The following is a 26,475-nucleotide window of genomic DNA, read 5'->3' as shown; positions in this document are numbered from 1 at the left end:
GCAAATTTCCCACTATTTCCATTCTTATAAATTCTTAAATTCTTTTTTTTTTTTGAGACAAGGTCTGGTTTTGTTGCCCAGGCTGGAGTGCAGTGGCACCATTTTGGCTCACTGGAACCTCCACCTTCCAGGCTCAAGTCATCCTTGCACCTCAGCCTCCAGAGTAGCTGGGACCACAGGTACATACCACCACACCCAGCTAATTTTTGTATTTTTACAGAGATGCGATTTTGCCATGTTGCCCAGGCTGGTCTCAAACCCGTGAGTTCAAGCTATCTGCCTGCCTCAGCCTCACAAAGTGCTGAGATTACAGGCGTGAGCCACCACACCTGACCATGAATTCTTAAATTCTTTATTAAAAAAAAAAAAAGACACTGATATACACTATATTTCAAACTAATCTGTTTATGAGTCTTCTAACTCCAGCTGTGGTAGCTTTATAATGTATTTATTCAATACAACTGAATAACCATTACTCAGATGTATAAGAAGAGTTACAAGGTATTAGTCACTAATTCCAAACATAACCCCCCCCAAAAAAAGTGACCCTAATGGAATCCCATAGGTGGTTTTCTCCTTTCTTTCAACATTTTGGTAAACAAAACTTTTCACAGATATAACTCGAAAGTAAATAAATAATTTATATGTACTTTAAGCATATAATTAAAATTATTTGCCAGAAATATTATTTATTTCAAATGCAATTTTACCTCATTTTCTGTATGGAGATCAACTTCACCAGCACACTGCATGGAACTAAAAAAATTGCTGAATTTTTCATTAATTTTTTCTACCAGCTCTTTTAAAGGATTAAGCCACCTTTCTTTTACCTACAAATAAAGGCAATATAAAAACACAATTTAAAAGCAGTATTACTATATTCTGACACACAATTTTATGTAAATTTTATATCAGTATCAGTCTGGGCATAACACACTTCTCTTAGAAGCATGTCATCTCATTTTCCATTATTCTACATTCCCATTTCATTAATAATCACATGATAAAAAGATTAAAAACTAAAAAATTACCTGTGAAATGTTTTCCCTGTATTGATCTAGTTCAACTTTCTTTCCCTTTAGTTCCTCAGTTAACTGTTCTATTTCTTCTTCTCTTTTTGTATATTCCTGAACAATCTGGCAGGGGAAAAAAAAACTTCTTTAAGATAAATCTACCAAAGGATAAAACTATATACAATTTTGCATTGATTAAAACATTAAATGAAAATGCCAATTGTGCTGCATTGTTTGTATGCAAATAATATATGCTCTTATTACATACTGAAAGTGACATTTTTTATCCTTGAAAAAATAGACATTGCAGTATTTCAGGTTAGCCCAACTATTCTTTTTATAAAGAAAAGGCACAGAACATTGTGTTCCTTAGGAAGAATCTATTTAAAATTCTAATAGATTCAGAATCTGGCATTTAAAGTACATTGTTCCTGCTGTCTAGCTTATTATTACCAAGAGCTCTAGTACAGAGTGGGAGGCAAGTACTGGAGGGAACTCTGTGTGTGTATGTGTGTGTATGGGGAGGGTGGTGGTGGTGGTTGGATGCAGAATGGGAATAGAGAAACAGGCATACTGTAGGATTCAGTCCCGTGAAGCAGGAAGCTCTTGATCTTTCTTCAGTTAATAAAGCATCAATTTCATCCAATGTGTTTGGAAGGTCTTGGAAAACCTAAGAAAAAAATTGCCTGTCATTATAGATACAATGAAAACAGTTCCATTCAAATAGTTAAAAGAAAAATAATCTGCTGAATAAGTTATCTATCTGTTCAACAGCATGCTGGCACACAAGAATACAAAGGAATAATAAACAGGGTCATTTGCCTTCAAAAGCTTGTACTTTAAAGAAAACAAAATGTATGTACTGGATAACACTTTAAGGCAATGTATTGATGTTGAGTATTAAAACAAGCAGTACATATCATATAGGCTAGGGATTTAGAGAAAAGAAGTATCAGTTCATGCTACAGGAGAGTTAAGAGAATTCAAAGGCCTAGAATTCATCTCTGGGCCTTAAAGCAAATGGCTAGGGAGGAGCAAGGCAGAGGGAAGATAGGAGCTTGGGAAAAAAGAATGAGTACTGCATACCATGGGGAGTGAGGAGTTGTGTCCATTTGGAATGGTGGGTACTTGCTGAATTGGTAGAATGGGTCCAGAATATGTGGGGCATTGAAAGAGAGCAAGAAGTTAGAACTTTATACTGCACTTATGAAGAACTAAAAAAGCATCCTGAGAATCTAATTACTTTGACAGTTGAATTTCACCACAGTACTATCTTCTGAGTCCATGCCACGGGGAAAAATTAGAACAGATACTTTTTTTTTTGAGGGGAGGCAATCAGTACATTGTTTGGTCTAGCACAACCTGCAAAGGCTATATACTACATGGTACAAAATGAATCCTGAAACCCTGAAAAAGATCTTGACATATTAATCTAATATCTTAAACTCATTATTTTAACCTCTTAGAAAGCAGTTCAACCTCTATAGACCTTCCAATATTCCTTTGTTGAATCTCTGACTTACTGAGATGTAAGCTCATGTGTCCAACATTTATTTACTCGATATCCTCACTTGACTCTAATAGACATCTTATATTTAAGATGGTGAAACAGAATCTGGATTTCACCCACCTTCCCTATCACTTTAAGCAACCCTATTTCTCCTTCAATCTTCTCCATTCCAGTAAATGGCATCGTAATTTGTTCAGGTGAAAAATTTAGGGGTTCTCTCTCTCATCCTTCATGTCAAATCCATCAGCAAGTCTTGCTGGCTCTGTCACTAAAAGATATCTGAGACCTGTCAACTTCTCCCTCTCTCTCTTCAGTGCTATCACCCTAATTCATGCCATCATGTATCTCTTGCGTGGTCCAAAGAAATGACCTTCTAAATGGTTTCACTGCTTCCATTCTTGTATCCCTACTTTATCCTCCATCTAGAAGAAGAGAAGTTAGAGTGCTCGTTCATAAAAGTAGTAATGTCACTTTTCCATTTAAGATCCTCCACTGGAGTCCATCCCAAAAGAATACAACCTTAATTGCTTGTATAGTCTACAAGGCCTACATAATCTTGGCTTCTGCCTTCTTCTCTGCTTGGATAATTTTTAACCCCAATGAGATTCCTTTTATTCTGAAACATCCCAAATATACTTCTGTCTTGGGCGTTGTCTGAGCTGTTTTCTCTGTCTGGAATACTTTTACCTGACATCTTCACTTGACTGATCTGTTCTCTTCATTCAGGACTGTTATAAAATGGTATCTTTTCAAAGGAGGCTTCCCTGACCAAGTTCCCATCCATGTCACTCCATCTCCTCACCCTGTTTTATTTTTCTTAGCATCTCTTGTTATCTGACATTATCTGATTTTTGATTTGTGTTTTCATCTACCCAATCTTCCAGACTAGAATATAAGTTTCAGCTGAGAAGGAAGTATGTCTGTCTTGTACAATGCTTGACATATAAGAGGTAATTAATACATTTTAATGAATATAATCATCTCCTAATTTTGATTCAAAAACAGTATGACTTATCAAGAATAGAATCACGCTTTTTCTGAAAGAAAAAATTAGTAGATTGTACTTATATTTATTTTATAACAACACAATGTATTCTGAAGACATTCTACTGTTTTTAGAAACAAGCTTCTCAATTTGTTTTAAAGATATCTACTGAGTTCCTAGTATGTATCCAATTAGTCAAATCCATTCTCTGTGATTTCTGTGTCTGATATCATAAAATAAATCAATTGAGGATTTGAAAATTATAATCCATTAATTTTTTTCCAGTTGTTTATATCTTTAGTAGCCATTTCATTATCTATTGAAATAGATAACATTTGAAATTAAGAATTTTAAAGACACACCAATACTAGATATTTTAAAACTTATTTTCTAATTTCATTTTGACATTATTCTGAATAGGTATCCAGGCAAAGTATCATCCCCACTTGTCACAGAGGTACATAATTAACGGTGGAATGTGACTAAAGGGCAGCATCTCCTAATTTTACTGAGTGGTATGTCAGGATAAAAAATATAATGGAAATAAGACCTCTTTTATCCTTTTCTTATTGGCAGATGTTAGCCTTAAATATTCAGCTCTCATTGAACCCTAATTAAACACCCCAATTTCCAGGGAAACATTTTCATTTTCCCTTTATTTTTAAAATATTCTATTTATTATTTCTGATATACCAATTACTGGTACAATGTTTCCATGAAAAACTATATATGTTCCAACTGTACCCATTAAAAGGCATTTGTATTGGAAGAATAAATGTTATAGTACCAATACCATTGATCTCTTAAGCAACATTATTTTATATATATATATTCAGTTTAAAAATGTGGAAAAACTCCCTATTTTTTACGACACATCATGTTTTTCACGGCCTGTTACAATGGCTAAGATTCCATAATCTTAAAAATATGTTAAATATGGCAATTGTAGAATTATATACTTTTTATACTTACTGTCTGGTATTCTTGAGGAAGAGTCTGCTCTGCACCCAGGTTACATACTTGCCTCGCTCTTTTCATAAGTTCTTTGCATTTCTGCAATAATCTCTGTCTATTTTCATCCAATTCAATGAAATGTTGCTATTAAAAAAATTTATTTTGAAAATTTGAATGTTAATGTTAAAGCAGAGGGATGTTTTATTAAACTACCACATATTAAATATTGTTGAATTCTGATTATAATGATAATCAAATTATCTGAAACTGTTTCTTAAATAATGACTCTTTTTATTATAAAGGTTAAACTTGAACTTAAACTTTAAAATACATCAGCACATCAATAACCTGGCATTTCTCTAATCCATAAGAGGTGTAAAATTTAAATTTTACTGCCTTTTTCTGAAAGTCTAGCTTAGCTCCATGTAATTATATTTATTTATTTATTTACTTACTTATTTATTTACTTTTTTGAGACAATCTTGCTCTGTCACCCAGGCTGGAGTGCAGTGACGTGACGTGATCTCAGCTCACTGCAACCTCCGCCTCCCAGATTCAAGTGATTATCACGCCTCAGCCTCCCGAGTAGCTGAGATTACAGATGTGTACCACCATGCCTGGCTAATTTTTGTGTTTTTAGTAGAGACAAGGTTTCACCATGTTGGCCAGGCTGGTCTCCAACTCCTGGCCTCAAGTGATCCATCCGCCTTGGGCTCTCAAAAGTGCTGGGATTACAGGTGTGAGCCACCAGGCCCGGTCATGTAATTATATTATAATCAGATTTGAGATACACAGTACACAGGCTTCATATGACAAAACTCAGCACTCAAATGTAGTTAGAACCTTTAAATCATGCTTGATAGTTTTCCAAGTACCTTCCATGTATTTATTTATTCATGGACCTATTTATTCCTTCACCAAATAATTACTGAGAACCTATTAAATGCCAGTATTATAATCCGCATTGGTCACAGAAAGGTGAATAAGGACACAGGATCATTATCATAACAGAAACAGATACTCTTTACTGAATGCTTATGTGCTGGGCCCTTGGCTAGGTGCTTCGCATACATTATTCCCTTTATTTCTCACAAACACTGCACAGTAATATTATCCTCATTTAGTGCATCAAAAAAAAAAAAAAGAGACTGAAAGGAATTAAGTAACTTGCCCAAGCCCACACATTTAGTTAGAGACTGTCATGATTCAGATCCCTGTCTGCTTACAGGACACATGCTCTTTTCATTACAGCATGGCACCTCTCAGCAGGAGCAGATTGGACAGAGTATGTATGTAGGGAAGGTCAGAGTGGTCACAGAAGCTATGACAACTTAACAGCCTTAAATGACAAGAAATAAGGAACATATACAGCAGATGACATTCCAAGGACAGGTGATTATGAATTTTAAGGCATATGAGCCTCAAAGACCTGCTTATTTAAGAAACAAGTAATCTAATATGGTTGGAGGAGAGGAATTTGTAAGGATGTAAAAGATCAGAGTTGGTAAAATGGACAAGGGCCAGACTGCAAAAATTTCACATGCAACAGGGAAGGTATCTCATCTACTAAATGTCTTCTGTAGGTCAAGCACTGTTACAACCACTATCCTGTTAATTGTTCTAATCCCAATTATGATCTTAAAGAAAAGGGTTATCTCTATTTGTAGATGTGGCTCAGACACATTAAGAAACTTGCCCAAGGTTACGGAACTAGCAGATTTCTGAGAAATAAAACAGGTCTGGTTTGCTCTTTTCACTAACCCTCAAACTCTGGTTGGCACAAAAAACAGTTGGGGGTGGGGGATCTGGAATGGCCTAAGCACATTCCAGATCTACTTGATTAATATCTCTGGGGCTGAGGTCTGGACACCTGTATTATTATTATTTATTATTTTATTATTATTACACTTTTAAGTTTTAGGGTACATGTGCACAATGTGCAGGTTAGTTACATATGTATACATGTGCCATGCTGGTGTGCTGCACCCATTAACTCGTCATCTAGCATTAGGTATATGTCCTAATGCTATCCCTCCCCCCTCCCCCCACACCACAACAGTCCCCAGAGTGTGATGTTCCCCTTCCTGTGTCCATGTGTTCTCATTGTTCAATTCCCACCTATGAGTGAGAACATGCGGTGTTTGGTTTTTTGTCCTTGTGATAGATTACTGAGAATGATGATTTCCAATTTCATCCATGTCCGTACAAAGGACATGAACTCATCATTTTTTATGGCTGCATAGTATTCCATGGTGTATATGTGCCACATTTTCTTAATCCAGTCTATCATTGTTGGACATTTGGGTTGGTTCCAAGTCTTTGCTATTGTGAATAGTGCCACAATAAACATACGTGTGCATGTGTCTTTATAGTAGCATGATTTATAGTCCTTTGGGTATATACCCAGTAATGGGATGGCTGGGTCAAATGGTATTTCTAGTTCTAGATCCTTGAGGAATTGCCACACTGTCTTCCACAATGGTTGAACTAGTTTACAGTCAACCAACAGTGTAAAAGTGTTCCTATTTCTCCACATCCTCTCCAGCACTTGTTGTTTCCTGACTTTTTAATGAATGCCATTCTAACTGGGGACACCTGTATTATTAAGGGGGCCCTCAGGTGACTTTTATGCACATGGGTTTGATAGCAAATAAACTTAACCAAGACAATAGTTATGAAAAGTGAAAGGATATATACTGGACCAAACTGAAAATACAAGCAATCCTTTATACTAACCACTTAGTACTATGGTTTCCTTGAATAAATTCCTCAGTCCCTATAGCTTGAGAGAAATAAAAGAAAATGTTAAAGACTCCCAATCACCCCTACTCTGCTAAGGACCATTGTACTCAGGCAAATGCAAAACAAGGAGCAGCTGGATAGAAACTAAATACTCCTAATTTCTTCTATTCCTGATTCTTGTTCCTCTGGACTTTGCTAAAATAAAGTATTAGAACATTATGGAAAAGAAGTATCAATGAGTTGATAATTTGAAGCTCTGGACTTAGAAAGACAAAACCTCATTTAATAGTTTGTTTGGTGGCATATGTGTAATAAAATATTTATCTGAGAAAATATTCTATACATATGTGTTTGTGATAGAGATCTTCACATGGCACTTGTTTTGCTTTTTGTTTTTAAAACCACAATTCTTGCTGAGCTTTTTAAGGGCAGAAGTGGGAAGGCATATATAATTATATCAGATAATGCTGTAAAGTCAGACAAGTGAAAAGGCTTTATCTACATTTCTGCTTAGAGTCTAGCCTTTAATAGTTAATAGAGAATAGAAAATACTCCATCTGTTTAAGATGTAAGATAAGAAATGAGTGAAATGTACAAAATATCCCCCACTAACATCTCAAAAAAGATTACTTTGTAGTTATATACCCTAGAAAAAGTTTGTAAGTATTATCTTTTTTTCTAAAATTCTTTTTATGGAAAGTTCACTTGTCATGGAAATTGTACAGAAATACCTCGACATTAAACAAGAAAAAACTTTTCTAAGAAGGCCCTCTTGTGGAAGAAGTAAGAATTATTCACAGAATTTCTTATGAAAACTGTATATATTAAAACTGTTATTTTAGTAACAGTTCATTAAAATAAGAATCAAATAAAATGAAAACCATTTTCTATATGAATAAAATTAAGTTCTAGGTATCATCAACTTTTACTAAAACATTAGCTGTAAATTAACACATTTCTCCCTCATTTTTCCTTTAATAAAACATCATTCCAATTTAGTTGATTTCAAATTCAAATGTTAACCATTTGTTTTAGTTACCAGACAGAATACACACTTAAAAATATAAAAATCATTCATTTTTTTAGAAAGTCAACTTTAAATTTTAATGTAATACTAGAAATTTAGAATAATAATCTTAACTTTTAATACACAAGACCATAAATTCTACTTAAACTAATTTAATCATAAACAATAAAATAATGGGAATAATACTATTTCTTTGTAAAATGTTTTCTTCAAAATTTCATCTAAGTAAAAAAAAAGTCTCCTCTGAAACAGTTCTTTTTTGAGGGAGTGGCAAGCAGGTAGGCAGAAGAGAGGTCAGATGAAAAGCACAGAACTCCTAAATTTGGTATTAGAATAAGCAAATAAATGTAACAACTTTCCATCTTTATAACTAATATTAATTCTGATGTAAATCTATACTTTTAAAGGAAACACTGGCTTCATGCTAAGCAGCACACTAGGCATCTTGATATATATTATTAAACTGAATATCATAATATCCCTCCAAATTAGGTAGGTATCATACTTATGGCTGCAGAGAATGATTAAGCTTGGAGTGGTTAGGAAACCTGCCCATGGTCAAAAACAAAATAACAAGAAATTTTTATCGACCTCTGTATTTGGATTCACATACAGCTTACTAATTTGTCCTAAAAATAGTCCATAAGTTAGTGACATTACCAAAGAGAGGCTTCCCACCATCTACCTTTTTCAGGGGATGTTTTATAGGTCTGTTGCCCTATTTACCTTCCAAAAATCTGAGAAAGTATCAAACTCCACGGTGGTTAGTTACCTCTAAGTCCCCTCATAAATACAATCTCCCCTGAAATTTTGTGTCAATCTTCTTTTGTGAATTTATTTTCAAGAAAGAAAAAAGGACAAAACCAAGTGGTAGCAATAGTTCCTCAGAGCAACCTGCCATGTGTTCAAAGGGACAAGTAGGAAAAAAAAATTTCTCTTTGGTTCAAGTGAAGCTGCATAGCAGGAACAGATGAGATAGATAAAATCATGTGCAGGTAAATGGCAGCAAACATGAGAAGAAAACAAGAGTAGGTAAAAGAGAAAGTGAACTATCACACACCTATTCTACTACATAATTTTAGTCATCATTCTTGACTCTTTTTTTTTTTTTTTGAGACGGAGTCTCGCTGTGTCGCCCAGGCTGGAGTGCAGTGGTGTGATCTCGGCTCACTGCAAGCTCCGCCTCCCAAGTTCACGCCATTCTCCTGCCTCAGCCTCCCGAGTAGCTGGGACTACAGGCGCCCGCCACCACACCCAGCTAATTTTTTGTATTTTTGGTAGAGATGGGGTTTCACCACGTTAGCCAGGATGGTCTCGATCTCCTGACCTCGTGATCTACCCACCTTGGCCTCCCAAAGTGCTGGGATTACAGGCGTGAGCCACCGTGCCCAGCCCATTCTTGACTCTTTCAAATGTGTGGCTAATGACTACAATCAGACAGCAGCAAACATTTATTAAGTATGCACAACAAGAAATGAAAGAACCTTACAAAAGGGCTGGTAAAGCATTATCAATGAAAAGCATTACAAAATTTTATTTTATTTTTTTTTAGAGATAAGGTCTTACAGTGTTGCCCAGGATGGACTTGAACTCCTGGACTCAAGTGATCCTCCTATCTCAGCCTCCAAAGTAGTTGGAACTATAGGTACACTCAGATCATTTAAGAACTTTCGAATCAACATATGAATAAGAAAAACAGAGTGGTGTAAAATATTGCTGAGGAAATGCAAAATAAAGTCAGAGGAAGTATTAAGTAAAGTTACTTATGTGTGTCAAGGAAGAGTTCTGGTCTTAAAAGCAGCAATGGACTCAGAATGAAAAAGGTAAACAAACAATACGGGAAAGATACAGAGGTTATGAACAATGGTAGGAACACTGGAATAGCCAACCAAGGTAAAAAAGGCTAGAAGTTGGAAGTAGACATTAGAAGACTACTGTAAAGCTCTGGATGATGTATAATATTATAAAGCTGTAGATTTCTGCAGCAGAATATAAAAATTAGCACAATTTTTTTTTCTGGCAGTTAAACGAGTGCAAAATTCATAAAAAGTGAGGCCACAGCTATTAGGACTTAATGCCTAGACAGAGTGGTAGCCGTGATAGTTAGAAAGAGGTGAACTAGTAATGTGGTAATGGCTAAATTGGGCAAAGGGCAAGGAAAAGGAACAAGAACAAAAAGAGAATCAAAATGTGCTAAGTTTCTCCAGTTAACTTTAAAATTATGCCAATGGCTGGGCATGGTGGCACATGCCTGTAACCCCAGTACTTTGGGAGGCCGAGGTGGGCAGACTGCTTGAGGTTAGGAGTTTGAGACCAGCCAGGGCAACATAGTGAGAACTATCCCTACAAATAAAAAATTAGCCAGGTGTGTGGCATGCACCTGTAGTCCTAGATACCTGGAAAGGCTGAGGCAGGAGGATTGCTTGAGCCCAGGATTTCCAGGCTGCAGCAAGCTGTTGACCATGCCACCGCACTTCAGCCTGGGTGAGAGAGTAAGAACCCGTTCTCAAGGAAACAAAACAAAACAGCAAATGTGTTGAGAAATTATGCACTATTAAAATATAATCAAAATAAAACATAACGAGTTACGGTGGCTATTTGTGCTTTCTGAATAACCAAAATGCATTCAACTACAGGAATTTTAACTTTAAATTTGAAAGTGGCTGTCTTGGTAAAAAAAAAAAAAAAATTAGTAATTCACTGATTAAAAACAAAACCCTCTCCCCAAAAACTTTCCTACTTTCCAGAAACACGGCAGTCAGCTCTACTCAAAACAGTATTTCTTGGCCAGGTGTAGTGGCTCACACCTGTAATCCTAGCACTTTGGGAGGCCGAGGCGGGTGGATCATTTGATGTCAGGAGTTTGAGGCCAGGCATGGTGAAACACGATCTCTACTAAAAATGCAAAAATTAGCCAATTAGCAGGGTGTGGCGGCGCTCGCCTGTAGTCCCAGCTATTTGGGAGGCTGAGGCAGGAGAATCACTTGAACCCAGGAGACTGAGGTTGCAGTGAGCTGAGATCGTGCCACTGCACTCCAGCCTCGGTGACAGAGCAGGACTGTCTCCAAAAAAAAAAAAAAAAAAAAAAAACACATCCCAAAACACAGTATTTATCCTATTTACTAATAAAATGGATCAGAAGAGAACACCCTGCCAACCTGTACTAATCTCAGTCCATCTATAAGGGCTATTGGAAGAGTATCTCTCACTGTGTCAAGTGTGGGTTACAGTTTAAGAGCATACTTACTCCAAAGCCATTGATTTCATACTTCTGTAAACATGACACAAACAAATCGTTTTCTTAAGTTCTCATTAATACTGATGTAAAAGTAAAACTTCAGGCACCAGAATCAAATGTTGTATTGTTGATATAGTTTGGCTGTGTCCCCACCCAAATCTCAGCTTGAATTCCCACGTGTTGTGGCAGGGACCTTGTGGGAGGCAAATGAATCATGGGGGCAGGTCCTTCCTGTGCTGTTCTCATGACAGTAAGTCTCACGAGATCTGATGGTTCTATAAGGGGGAGTTTCCCTGTACAAGCTTTCTCTTTGCCTGCCACCATTCATGTAAGATGTGACTTGCTCCTCCTTGTCTTCCGCCATGATTGTGAGGCCTCCCCAGCCATATGGAACTGTAAGTCCATTAAACCTCTTTCTTTTGTAAACTGCCCAGTCTCAGGTATGTCTTTATCAGCAGCATGAAAACGGACCAATACAATTGTGTTACTGGATTTAAAGCTACACATATTAATAGTATCTGCCTGATGGGTCAACTTCTTCATGAAACCTCTTTTATAACAACATTTCCTATATGGAACAACCACATTCATAAGCTCAATCAATGAAGTAACTTCAGCATGGACTCTACAATTACTTACCAATAGAACAGATGAAAAAGTAGCAGATGACATTCCCTACATGCCCAGGAAATAAGCCCTGATGAGGCTCTCCTCTGGTAGCTAGTTCAGTTTCTTCACTCCCCACTCCCATTTGGAACTTACCTTTGATTGCTTTTTGCTGGACACCGACTACCTATTTAGAATACTATTGCTATTCATTCTGCCATCCTTTCCTTCCTTTGTTCTTGGTGAAGGTGGGGAGTGGGGGAGAGGACTTTCTTGTCTTCCACATCTCTGGATTTTGCCCAGCCCTAGCATATCAAATCTAATCTTCAGCTTCGTTTGGCTATGTGTGTTTGTGCCTGCATGCTCCTAGTTGCTTATCTGCTAGCAACACTGTTTTTTTCCTAAGTCAAAGGGTTTGAAGAGGTTGGCTTCAGAATAATAAAGCTGCTACTTTACTCTGATTTAATCTTTCCATTCACCTGTGCAGTCCTATGTCTACATTTCCTAAAATCTACCCTCTGTGGATGCTTTCCACAAAAAGGCACCCCTATATAGCTCACATTTATGTAACAAATACATTTATGCAGTTAAGTTACAGTGAATCATGTACATAACCCTGCCAGAGAGTGACAGACTCTGGTGAAGTAGAATAATAGATGGGGAAGGGTAAAAAGAGACTCTGAATACATGAACAGGTTTAAAAATCTACAACAAATACAGCAAGGGTTAACATTTGTTAAAGAGGGGTAGCGGACACATGGATGTTATGTTACTCTTCATATTCTTGTATATGTTTAAAATTACGTAATAAAAATGCTAGTAAAAAGACAAGTGAAATAAATGATAAAACTCTAACTTAATTTTTTTTGGTAACTCATTTCAGTTTTCTTCCCTAACTTTTGGGGTGTAACCAAGGAATCATAAACTGCAATATTTAAAGGAGACAACTTGATGAATTCTGACAAATATACACACCTGTAAAGCTATTACCATCAAGATAATAAACATATCTATCACCTTCAAAAGCTCTGAAATTATATAGTGTATGCTCTCTTTTGGTCTGGTTTCTTCCACTCAGCTTCACTGAGATTCATTTATGTGTGCATCAGTAATTCATTTCTTATTGTGGCAGAGTAATATTCCACATACCATAATTTGTTTAATCATTCAGGTGTTGCTGGGCATTAACCTCCATTTTTGTTGTTGCTGGTTTTTTTTTAAGACAGGGTCTTGCTCTACTGCCTAGGCTATAGTGCAGTGACATGATCACTGTTCACTGAAGCCTCAACCTCCCAGGCTCAAGTGATTCTCCAACCTCAGCCTCTCAAGTAGCTGGGACTACAGGCATTCACCATCATGCCTGGCAAATTTTTAATTTTTTGTAGAAACAGGGTCTTGCTATGTTGCCCAGGCTGGTCTCAAACTCCTGGGCATGATTCTCCTGCCTTGGCCTCCTAAAGTGCTGGGATTATAGGCATGAGCCACTGCCCTCAGCCTTGTTTCCAGTTTTTAGCTATTACAAAGACAGCTGTTACACATTTGTGTACCAGTCTTTCATAGACATATTCTTTCATTTCATATGTCAGGTATATGTTTAGCCCTTAAACTCCCAAATGATTTTCCACAGTGATTATATACATTTTAAATTCCCACCAGTGGCGTATGACAGTTCCAGTTGCTCCAAATTCTCAGCAATTTAGTATGATCAGTCTTTTAAAATTTTAGCAATTCTATTGAGTCTATGGTTTAACTCATGCCTTTAATATAAACTTCCCTACTGACTAATAAGGTTGGACATCTTTCTTTTTCATATATATACTTTTTCTTTTCTACCCAAGACCAGTAAAGTCAGGTTGGGCATCTTTTCACGTGCTTATTTACTATTCATATACTTCCTTTAGTACAGTGAAGTTCTTTGCCCATTTTTTCACTGGGTTGTTGGTCTTCTTTGTATTGATAGTTGAAATTATTTTTATAGCATCCATCAGGGGTCAGCAAACTTTAAAGGCCAATAAGGAAATTAAGCTTTGAGGGCCATATAAAGTCTCTGTCACATTATACACACACACACATACACACACTCTCTCTCTCTCTTTAAAAAGTATGAAAACTATTCTTAGCTCACAGGGACTTTACAAAAACAAGACCTTGGGCTAGATTTGGCCCACAGGCATAGTCCTCTTGGTCTAGATACAAGTCCTCTCTGAGGTGTACTGCAAATATATTCTCCCAGTTTGTAGCCTGCCTTTTTGTAACGGCATCTACCGAAAACAAAAGTTGTTCATTTTGATGAATGCAATGATTCTTTTTCTCTTATAATTTGTGTTTTTTCTATTTTATCTAAGAAATCCTTGCCAAAACCAAGGTAACTAAGATTTTCTCTTACATTTTCTTCAAGAAGTTTTATAATTTTAGCTCTTACATTTAAGTCTGTGACTCATTTGTATATGATACGAGGTAAGGGTATAGATCATTTTTTACATATGACTATGCAATTGTTCCAGCACTATTTGTTACAAAGATTACTCTTTCCCCATTGAAATCCCTGGGCATCTTTGTCAAAAAAAAAAAAAAAAAAAACAACTGACCATAAATATGTGGATGTATTTCTTGAGTCTCTATTCTGTACCATTGATCCATATATATCTACTTTTATACAGATACAATGTCTTGATTGTTGTAATGTCATAATAAATTTTAAAATTAGTGGGAGTCCTGCAACTTATTTTTCAAAGTTGTTTTTGCTCTTCTAAGTCCATTGCATTTTAGAATAAAGTCAATTTCTATAATCTGGCTGGGAATTTTATTGAATTTACAGATTTGGAAGAGAAATGACATTTTAAGAAATCCTGAATTTTTGATCCATGAACACCATGTATTTAATTTCTCTCAGCAAAGTTTTCTCTCATCAAATTTTCGTAGTTTTCAGGATACAAGTCTTTTAAATATATCCCTAGTATTTTTTTCCTTTCTTTTTTTGGGACAGAGTCTTACTCTGTCACCCAGGCTGGAGTGCAGTGACATGATCTCGGCTCACTGCAACCTCTGCCTTCAGGGTTCAAGTGATCCTCCTGTCTCAGCCTCCCGAGTAGCTGGGATTACAGGCATGTGCCACCATGCCCAGCTAATTTTTGTATTTTTAGTAGAGACAGGGTTTTGCCATGTTGGCCAGGCTGATCTCAAACTCCTGACCTCTGATTATCTGGCCACCTTGGCCTCCCAAAGCCTTTCTTTTTAATGACAGGGTTTTATCCCCTCGTCCAGGAGGCTGAAGCGCAGTGGTGAAATCACAGCTCGTGGCAGCCTTGACCTTGTGAGCTCAAGCCATCCTCCAGCCTCGGCCTCCCAAAGTGCTAGGATTATAGGTATAAGCCACTATGCCCAGCCAGGTATTTCATTTTTGATGCTATTGTAAATAGTACTGTTTTAAAATTGCAATTGCCAATTGTTCATTGTTTGTAGGTGGGGCCGCAATGAATTTCTATATATTGAACTTATCTCCTACAATCTTGCTAAATTTTCACTGATGGTTCTATTAGCATTTTGGTAGATTCCTTAAGATTTTCCATAAAGATGATTGTGTTTGGAGGTTTTTTTTTTTACATTTAATACATTTAATTTTTCTAGCCTTACTGCACTGACTAGAACTTCCAGTACAATGTGGACTAGAAGTGGTAAGGGTGGGCATTTTCCTCGTCCCCAGTTGTAAGGGGACAGTTTACAGTTTTCCACCAAGAGTGATATGAGTTGTTGGTTTTCAGATATCCTTTATCAGAATGATGAAGTCTCCTTCGATTCCTAGTTGCAAAAAGTTTTTATAATGAAGGGATGCTGAATTTTGACATTTTTTCTGTATACATTGAAATGATCATCTAGTTTTTCAGTTTCGGTCTGTTAATATGGTGAATTATATTGATGAATATCCAAATATTAAACCAATCTTATATATCTGAGATAAAACCTAATTGGTTACAATGTATTACTTTTTATATATTGTTGGATTTGACCTGCTAACATTATATGAAGAATTTTTGGGTCTATGTTCATGATAGGTATTAGTCTGTAGTTCTCTTTAGTATCAGGTAATGCTGGCCTCATATAATGCTTCAAGAAGTATTCCCTCCTCTTCACCTTCTGGAAAATCTTAAGTAGAACTGGTATTAATTCTTTTTTTTTTTTTTTGAGACAGGTTCTCACTCTGTCACCCAGGCTGAAATACAGTAGTCCAATCACACCTTAGTGTGGCCTTGACCTCCCAGGCTCAAGTGAGCCTTCCACCTCAGCCTCCTGAGTAGCTAGCTGAGATTACAGGTGCATTCCATCATGCCTGGATAATTTTTGTATTTTTTGTAGAGACAGGGTTTTGCCACATTGCCCAGACTGGTCTTGAACTCCTGACTCAAGGGCTCCACCTGCCTCGGCCTCCCAAAGTGCCGGGATTACAGTGTGAGGCACTACACTCAGCTGGGATTATTTTATAAATGCTTGGTAGAATTAACCAGTGAAGATTTTGGGACTGAAGTTCTCTTAGTGGTAAAGTTTTTAATGAGAAATTCAATTTTTTAAATAAATATAAGGTTAGTCTAGTCACCTATTATCTTCTCGAGTGACCTTTGGTAGTTTAGTGTTAAGAAATGTGTCCATTTCATCAAAGTTGTCAAATTTATTGGCATGAGGTTTTTAATCATATTCTCTTAATATCCTTTAATGTCTATAGGATCTGTAGTGTTATTCTGTCATGCTACGTGCATTGTGGTGTGGAAACTCTTTCCAAGCAGTAAGATGAGGCAATCATAGGGCTCACTTTGTTTTCTACCCCTTCTCTCAAGGATCACTGTCCTGTGCTGTCTGTTGTCCAATGTCTGAAAACCTCTATTTGACATACTCACATCTTTTAGTGGTTTCCAGTGAGACAGTAAATATGGTTCCTGTTACTTCATCATCGCCAAGAATGGAAGCTTTACTTTTTATAATGAAAAATTTCAAACATACACAAAAGTAGAGAGAATGGTATAAACTTTCACATACCTATTATCCAGCTTCAACAATTATCAACTCATAACCAATATTGTTTCATGTATACTCCCTTCCTAAATGGCCCTCTCTCTGGAATATTTTGAAGCAATCCCAGACAGCCTATCATTTCCTTCATAAATATTGTGGCAATGTATCTTTAAAAGATAAAGACTTAAAAAAAAAAAACCCATAAACATAATACCACTATCAAACCTAAAAATATTATCAATAAATTCTATTATCAAGTACTGAGTCAGTATTCAAATCTCCCTGTTTTTTTCTACCTTTTAAAAGTAGTTGATTTGTTTAAATCAGAATCAAAATAAGGTGTACACATTATATTTGGTTAATACATTTCTTAAGTCCTTTTAAACTTTTAGGTTTCCTCTTCCACTTTTCCTTGAAAGTATTTTAGAAATTGTACTGTCTAATAAAGTAGAAACCAGTCACATGTGGCTATAAAGCACTAAAATGTGGCTAAAGCGACTAAGAAACTGAATTTTAAATTTGAATTTAAATTTAAAATTAAAAACTGATACTTGTTCCTAGCTACTGGAAAATGGAACAGCTTGGGTATGTGAACCTAACTTTTTCAACTATCAGTTTCAGAAAATCAAAATACAGATCAAGTATTTCTGATGAAAATTTACTATCTGACTTCAGATGTGTTTTAAGTATAAAGTATTTTGAAGACTATGAGATACAAAATAGCTTATTAGTAAATTTTCAATATTGCTTATAAGTTGAAATGACAATATTTTGGATATACTGGGTAAAATATATTATTGTAATTCATTTAACCCATTACTTTTTGCTTTTTAAAATCTGGCTACTACAAAGTTACATGTAGGCTGGGTGTGGTGGCTCACACCTATAAACCTAGCCTTTGGGAGGCTGAGGTGGGTGGATAACCTGAGGTCAGGAGTTTGAGACCAGCCTGGCCAACAAAGTGAAACCCCATCTCTACCAAAAATACAAAAAAATTAGCAGGGCATGGTGGTATGCCTGCTAGTCCCAGCTACTTGGGAGGCTGAGGCAGGAAAATCGCTTGAACCCAGAAGGCGGAGGTTGCAGTGAGCTGAGACTGCACTCCAGCCTGGGTGACAGAGTGAAGACTCTGTCTCGAAAAAAAAAAAAAAAGAAAGTTACATGTAGAGCTTACGCTGTATTTCTACTGGACAGTGCTGAAGTAAATTATTTATCCTACAGAGTTCCTTATATTCTAGGTTTTGCTGACTGTATTCCTCAGTGTTATTTAATATATTTCTTCCTGTCCTGAATTTATTGTAACCTGGTAGTTTTAGACCAGTGGTTCTCAACTGGGGGTACTTTTGCTCCCCAGGGGGCAAATGTCTGGAGACATTTTTGATTGTAACAACTGGGGTGAAGTATGTGTGTGTGTACTACTGACATCTAACAGGCAGAGGCTAGGAATACTGCTAAACATTCTAAAAAGCACAAAAAAATTTATCCACTCTAAAATGTCAATAATGCTGAGGTGAGAAACCCTGTTTTAGCGACTTAGACTGCAATTTGATTTTTTTTAATAAGACTATTTGATATGGTTTGGCTCTGTGTCCCAACCCAAATTTCATGTTGAACCGTAATCCCCAATGTTGGGGGAGAAATCTAGTGGGAGGTGATTGGCTCAGGAGAGTGGATTTCCTCCTTGCTGATCTCATGATACTGAGTTCTCACAAGATCTGGTCGTTTAAAAGTGTGCAGCACTTCCCCCTTCTCTCTCACCGCCATGGTAAGACGTGCCTGATTCCTCTTCACCTTCCCTATGATTTTAAGTTTCCTGAGGCCTCCCAGCCATGCACCTTGTACAGCCTGAAGAACTGTGATTCAATTAAACCCTTTCTTTATAAATTACCCAGTCTCAGGTAGTTCTTTATAGAAGTGTGAGAATGTACTAATACAGAAAATTGATACAAGAGAAGTGGGGGCATTGCTATAAAGATACCTGAAAATGTGGAAACAACTTTGGAACTGGGTAATAAGCAGAGGTTGGAACAGTTTGGAGGGCTCAGAAGAAGACAGGAAGATGAGGGAAAGTTTGGAACTTCGAGACTTGTTGAGCAGTTGTGACCAAAATGCTGACAAGCATATGGACAGTGAAGTCCAGATTAAGGTGGTCTCAGATGGAGATGAGGAACTTATTGGAAACTCGAGTAAAGGTCACTCTTGCTATGTTTTAGCAGAGACTGGCAGCACTGTGCCTCTGCTCAAGAGATCTCTGGAATTCTGAACTTGAGAGAGACGATTTAGGGCATCCGGTGGAAGAAATTTCTAAGCAGCAAAGCATTCAAGATGGGGCCTGGCTGCTTCTAACAGCCTATGCTCATTTGCATAAACAAAAGTGACCTGAAACTAGAACTTTAAAAGGAAAGCAGAGCATGAAAGTTTGGAAAACTTGCAGCCCAACCATGCAGTAGAAAAGAAAAACCCATTTCCCGGAGAAGGAATTCAAGGCTGCAGAAACTTGCAGAAGTAAAGAAGAGCCAAATGTTAACAGCCAAGACAATGGGGAAAATGCCTCCAGGGCATGTCAGAAGCAGCCCCTCCCATCACAGGCCTGGCGATCTAGGAGGGAAAACTTGTTTCTTGGGCCAGGTCCAGGGCTCTGCCGCTCTGTGCAGCCTTAGGGCATGGTGCCCTACATCCTAGCCACTCCAGGTGTGGCTAAACGGGGCCAAGATATAGCTCAGGCCATTACTTCAGGGGGTGCAAGTCCCAAGCCTTGGCAGTTTCCACAAGGTGCTGGTCCTGTGGGTGTGCAGAAGGCAAGAGTTGAGGTTTGGGGGAGACTCTGCTTAGGTTTCAAAGGATGTATGGAAATGCCTGGATGTCCAGACAGAAGTCTGCTGCAGGGGCTAAGCCCTCATGGAGAACCTCTACTAGGGCAGTATGGAAGGGAAATGTGGGGTTGCAGGCCCTACACAGAGTTCCCACTGGGGCACTGCCTAGTGGAGCTGTGAGAAGAGGGCCACCATCCTCCAGACCCCAGAATGGTAGATCCACTGACAGCTTGCACCGTGTGCCAAGAAAAGCTGCAGGCATTCAATGTCAGCCCATGAAAGCAGCTGTGGGGGCTGAACCCTGCCGAGCCACAGGGGTGGAGCTGCCCAAAGCCTTGGGAGCCCACTCCTTGCATCAGTGTGGCCTTGATGTGAGACATGCAGTCAAAGACTTTTTGGGGGCATTAAGACTTAAATGTTTGCCCTGCAGGGTTGCAGACATGTGTGGGGCCTGTAGTTCCTTCGTTTTGGCTGATTTCTCCCTTTTTGAAAGGGGGTATTTACCCAATGCCTGCGCCCCCATTATATCTTGGAAGTAACTAGCTTGTTTTTGATTTTACAGGTTCATAGGTGGAAAGGGCTTGCCTTGTCTCAGATTCAACTTGTACTTGGACTTTTGAGTTAATGCTAGAATGAGTTAAGACTTTGGGGGACTGCTGGGAGGGCATGATTGTGTTCTGAAATATGAAAAGGACACAAGATTTTGGAAGGGCCAGGGGCAGAATGATATGGTTAGTTCTGTGTCCCCGGCCAAATCAAATGTTGAATTGTAATTCCCAATGTTGAGGGAGGATCTTGGTGGGAGGTGATTGGATAATGGGGGCGGATTCCCCTTGTAGTTCTTGTGATAGTGAGTTCTCACAAGATCCGGTTGTTTAAAAGCGTGTAGCATTTCCCCCTCATCCTCTCTCCTACTCTGCCATGGTAAGACATGCTTGCTTTCCCTTCACCTTACACCATAATTGTTAAGTTTCCTGAGGTCTCCCAGCCACGCTTCCTATACAGCCTGTGGAATGGAGTCAACTAAACCTCTTCATGAACTACCCAGTCTCAGGTAGTTCTTTTTAGCAGTGTGAGAAGAGATACCCTATTCCACAGTGGTGGTGTGTCCTTTCATTAGGGTACATGTAAATATCTGGCTATCTTTTTGTGATGCTGGAAACTAATGTAATCCGATTCATTAGCAGCTGCAAAGTAGTAACAGCCTAATTCCTTTATTGTTTATAAATTACTTCTTTAAAGATAAACTTCTCTTCATCATGTATTTGTTATTTTCAGGATAAATGCAAAATTCTCTATTTAACCATTTTTCAAAGTCACAAGCCAGTTCCCCAGTATCCTCCAAAGCTACCAATATTATTTTATTTCAGCATCATTATAAACTTGTGCATTTAGACATATTTTCAGGATAAATGCAAAATTCTCTAACCATTTTTCAAAGTCACGAGCCAGTTCCCCAGTATCCTCCAAAGTGACCAATATTATTTTATTTTAGCATCATTATAAACTTGTGCATTTAGACATTTTTGATAAGTTTCTATCTATTATCTCTTCATGTATGGCGGGTAAACGATTCTTCATGTAGGCTCCTGGGTCCTGTTGATAACCAAGTCATCTCTGATAATTTCTTTGACTTTTGTTATGAAAAGATGATCATGGCTAATCTTATATAAACATTTCTTCTCCTGGACCTGAAATCAGCCATTTCTCCAGTGGGCCACTTTAGTGGAAAATAGTATTTAGAAGTCATAATCTAGGTCTTTTTAGTAGACAAACCTAGGAAATGTTTGTTTTTTTTGAGAAAATACATTGTGAGTTCATTCCGATATTTACATTCAAATTAAAAGCTTTAAGGTTTTATTATGTATCTTCTTTTATATCTGAATCCCTTTTCTCTTATGCTGAAAAACTGTAATTACATTAACGTAACTACTTGTTTGCTTTACTCTATAATATTTTCAGAATAACATTACAAATATTAACATTATGATTACTGAAAACAGTACATGATTTTTTTTGCAATTTTTTTTTGCCCTTAGAATCATTACAGTGTTTTATAGTCATTTGGAATAATTTTTCTCTGTTAGGCTATGTTGCTAACTCAAAACAAAGTTAGATGCATTTGTTTCACTGTGCTTTTACTAAGCTTGTCTTTTTGGAAAATTTCATTTAGTTTTGCTGGCAGATGGTTCCAAAGTGGAAAAAATATAAGATTTATTTAGATGAGTGTAGCTTTTAACCTTGTCTTTTCCTACCCCCAGCTAAAAAAAAAAAAATTAAAAAAAAAAAAAAAGATTCTGGTTTATCATTGTAATTTTTAAATAAGCCAACATAAAGGCAAAGTAATCACTTTCCCTGATCCTTTCTTTGATAGTAACATACTATAAAGTTTTCTCTCCTTTCTTTTTTGACCTAAGAATATATATATCACTGCATAGCAGCATATTGAGATATTTAAGCTTTTTAAAATTTGTATTTCCATTTGCCTGGTACACCTTTGCTCATCCATTTACGTAAGTTTTCATGAGGTATAATTTACATACCATAAAATGTGCTCATTTGAAGTGTACAATTCAATGACTGTTAGCAAATTTACAGAGCTATGTAAACATCACCACAGTCCAATTTTACATTTCCATCACCAAAAAGATCCCTTGCACCCATCCATCCTTTTATTTTAAAGCTTTCTCAATCTCTTTCTTTTAGATGTACCTCTCACATTCTGCACAGTGTTGGAATTTACTTCCAAAAAATATTTTAATAGGTGAATTATATCCATTTGCATTTAATAATATGACTGATGTTTGACCTTAGCTCTGCCACTGTTTTATGTCATATTTGTTTTTATGTCTCTTATATCTGTAAATAAAATATCTAGTCTTTAGTTATGTGATTTTCTTGCCCTGCCAGTCTCTTGTCTTTGTGTATCTTTTTGGTATTTAGGAAGGCTTTTATTTTTATTCTGAAGTTTATTATTACGCAAATATCTTATATAATATCCTTATGTCCTTAATAGTTTTGGGGGATACTATCTATTGGCTCCCTACTATAAATAATTTTGAATCTCTCTCTTATTTTCCTCTCCCAAAACATCTAATATGAAGTAATAACTTTTTATTTCCTGAAAATACCTATAGGACAATCAGTAAATATATTCTATTTTACTTGCATTATCTCCCTTCTTGCATTTTCAGAGAAATGTGCTTTAGTTACATTGTCAGACTTATAACTATAGAATATATATTTTATGATCTCCTTTATCATGTAGCTCTAGTTCTCTTCAGTAAGAAGTTTTGTTCTGCAAAGGAGTTTCAGTTAGTTTGAGAGTTCACAGGGCTAGATCACCCCAGCACTATCCAACCTTTCTGAAGTCTATAAAGTTGCCTCTCAGTTTTAGCTGCTCTCAAATTGATCTCTAAGTGTTCTACAACTAATGAGACCTTTAGAGATGATCAGGATGCTGGCAGTCTGATATCTGGATTCTCTGAGCCCTCCCTTGCTGATACCATGCAAGTCTTGATGCTGCTGCTGATTTATTTTACCCACTTGTATTCTGGAGTTCACAGGTGTTGTATAATAAAGAATTTGACTGGGCTTTGTTGCTGGTTCCTCTAAAGTTCTTGGAATTGAGCAATAGGAGAGTCTGTATTACTCGTGAGCCCCTTAGATCACTCCTGAGTTAATGCTAAGAATATGACTCAGGATGGGGATAGAAAATGCCACAAAGATCAACTGTATGATTTGAGCAATATACATGTCTTTGAGCCACATGATTTCAGCCCAACTTCCCAAACTCCAGGGAAGAGGGCTGATGATCAAGCTCAACCACACGGCCAATGATTCAATCAACAACCATGTCTATATAATGAAACCCCAATAAGAAACCCGAGTACTGAAGCTTGGTAGGGCCCACTGGTTGGTGAACCAGGAGATGTGTGAGGAGGGTGATGTACCCTAATTGCACAAGAAAAGAGTAAAGAAACTTTTGAGTTTAGGAACCTCCAAGATGTTGGTTGCCCTGTGTCTCTTAATTTTGCTAGTCCTGATTGTATCTTTTATAATAAAATCATAATCGTTAAGAATAGTGCTTTCTCGAATTCTGAGTTGTTTTATCAAATTATTGAACCTGAGTGGGGGTCATAGGAACTCTTGAATTTGCAGCTAGTTGGTCAGAAATACAAGTGACCTGGAGACCCCTAAACTTGAAGACGGTGTCTGAAGTAAGGGTGGTCTTTTTGGGAACCGAGCCCCTATGGTATACAGTTTGATAGTGACTCAGGATGGTTAGCGTCAGAATAGTACTGCAGTACCCCCACATGGATACCTTGAAACTTAGTTTTGTTTTACGTGTTGTCCACAGGTTTGTTGTTACATTATTCTAGCTTCTCTTCTGTTTTTGGGAAGAGATTTTGGAGATTCAAAAACTATGCCACTGCCACTACCATCTTATTGCCAGCTCTCCTTCAGGTTTTAAGTTAATATGGTATATCACATGCTCTCCCCTCCACCCAGTATTTCTGTGTTTATCATTTCACAGTCAGATATTAACAAAAGATTAAACTGCTGAAGTTACTCAACCAGTCTTAAGTATTTTAAGTATTGCTTCCTCATCAACATGATGCATTAAATTTGTAAGTTAAATAGCATAAAACAACAAACTATATATTGCTAGTGATGACACATGATATATATTTTCAAACCAGTCTGAGGTTAGAACCTCAAAATAAAAAGTAAAGGCAAAAATTTTACCTCTGTAAGACGGAGTTGTGAAGATGCGGCCATATAATCTGATTCTAATTTGTTTTTCTCAGAGATCACTGTAGTATTTTGGAGAATTAAATCTACTTTTTGTATATGCAAAGAAGTACAAATCTAGGAACAAAAACCCCTAAGAGTTAATTTTTATGTTACCTATCTTTTAGAACTAAAAAATGTATAGTTTTTTAAAACAAAATTATAAACCATGAAAAAATAATTTTCCTATTGTGCCTGACATCTCTCTCAAACAGTTCTTGTAACAATTTTTTAGAAAGTGTTTTCCTTTGTTTTTAAGAGAGTCATCTGGAATAAACACATTTAGCTTAATGAGTGCTTTTATCCTATTTATTACCTCTAAAGAAAATGTCAAGCAACTAAGCAAGCTGAAACTGATGATAAAGATCTCTTGCTTATATAACTAAAATGTCAAAAACCTTAATCAAAACCTTCCCTCCCTCTAAAGATTTTACTATCTTATCTGCCCGCTATTTCCTTTAAAAAATGACTAAAATTAAAACAATACCTTACCTTTATTAGGTTTGTTAATTCGGTAACAAGTTTTGCTTTTTGAACATTTATTTCTTTGATTTTGGTACTTGCTTTTCGCTCTTCCTCTTCAAGATTGCAAGTATCCTGTTCCATCAGCTTTAAACTGTATGACACATATAATAATGAAGAAATCAGGGTTAAACATAAGAATTGATCCCAAATTCTTAGGTCCCCCCCAGTTTTCTGGGATATATTTAGCAATACTTTTCAGATATATAGTGCCTGGCCCATAACCGATCAATCAATATAAGTTGTTTCTGTTGCTATTAATATTGTTTATAAAACAGTCACTTCCCTTAAGGAGCTAAAGTGGGGAGAGTTAATAGCTAAAAACCAGAAACGAACAAACAAAAAACACAACACAATAATCCTAAAAGTTAATAGTATGTTCTCAATTTTAAAGATGAAGAAACTAAGGCTCAGGTAAGTGAAGTAAATTGCCTAAAATCACAGATATTAAGTGTTAAGATGTGTTTGGTACCAAAGTCCATGTTCTTTCCACTACACCATGTTGCCTCGAAGAGAAAAGAACAAAGGATGGAAGCAACAACAAACAAATTCAGCGGGTGCTGTAGAGAGTGGCCAGAATGGTACAAGGACGGGTATGTTGGGGAGGGGAGGGAGATAAGTTGGAATGGGTAAAGCGAAATAACATTTTGAATAATCATAAAAGCTTGCCTAAAGGAGAGTAGTGTTTAATTAAATTTCATGTAGCAACTGTAGAAAGCCATAATTTTTTTTTGTTTGTTTGAGATAGGAGTCTTATTCTTTTGCCTAGGCTGGAGTGCAGCAGCACAATCTCAGCTCACTGTAACTTCCACTTCCCAGCTCAAGCAATTCTCCTGCCTCAGCCTCCCGAGAAGCTGGGATTACAGGCGCCCACCGCCATGCCCGGATAATTTTTGTATTTTTAGTAGAGACAGGGTTTCATCATGTTGGCCAGGCTGGTCTCAAACTCCTGACCTCAAGTGATCCACGCACCTCGGCCTCCCAAAGTGCTGGGATTACAGGCGTGAGCCACCGCACCCGGCCTCATAATGAATATTCTTGAATGGGGTAGGAACATGCAAAGAAAATAAATTTTGCAACAGTCTTTTGGATGAATTAAATACAGAAGTGACTAGTCAGGCAGAGACCACTAACTAGGTCACCACTGCAGTAGTCCAAAGTGAACAGAAGCAGGAGATAGTAGGCTAGTAACACGTATGAAAAGTCATCTCACTGTGAAAAATCAACATTACTTTACGAGGAGAAAGTTTAGTTTTAGACAATGGGT

The 26,475-nt window shown here is 37.1% G+C and overlaps 1 protein-coding gene across 15 annotated transcripts in view; it reads right to left on the bottom strand.

The window, feature by feature from the left end:
* Positions 1-26,475, bottom strand: part of SMC5 (structural maintenance of chromosomes 5) — a 96,129-nt gene that overhangs the window by 6,136 nt on the left and 63,518 nt on the right. For 8 of the 15 annotated variants that reach the window (XM_009456706.5, XM_054658152.2, XM_054658154.2 and 5 more), the window contains 6 exons: positions 25,179-25,302; positions 24,642-24,764; positions 4,481-4,606; positions 1,588-1,683; positions 1,032-1,136; positions 711-830 (listed from right to left, as the gene is read on the bottom strand). In XM_009456706.5, coding sequence (XP_009454981.3) covers positions 711-830; positions 1,032-1,136; positions 1,588-1,683; positions 4,481-4,606; positions 24,642-24,764; positions 25,179-25,302 — 694 coding nt within the window. Of the gene's footprint in view, positions 1-710; positions 831-1,031; positions 1,137-1,587; positions 1,684-2,099; positions 2,171-4,480; positions 4,607-24,641; positions 24,765-25,178; positions 25,303-26,475 lie in introns of all 15 variants that reach the window. The other 7 variants (XM_520066.8, XM_009456708.5, XM_016960946.4 and 4 more) reach the window with 2 other exon arrangements.

Source organism: Pan troglodytes, chromosome 11, assembly GCF_028858775.2.
Source record: "Pan troglodytes isolate AG18354 chromosome 11, NHGRI_mPanTro3-v2.0_pri, whole genome shotgun sequence".
Lineage (NCBI taxonomy): Eukaryota > Metazoa > Chordata > Mammalia > Primates > Hominidae > Pan > Pan troglodytes.
The sequence above is the reverse complement of the archived record's forward strand: the minus strand, read 5'-3'. Positions and strand labels throughout refer to the sequence as shown.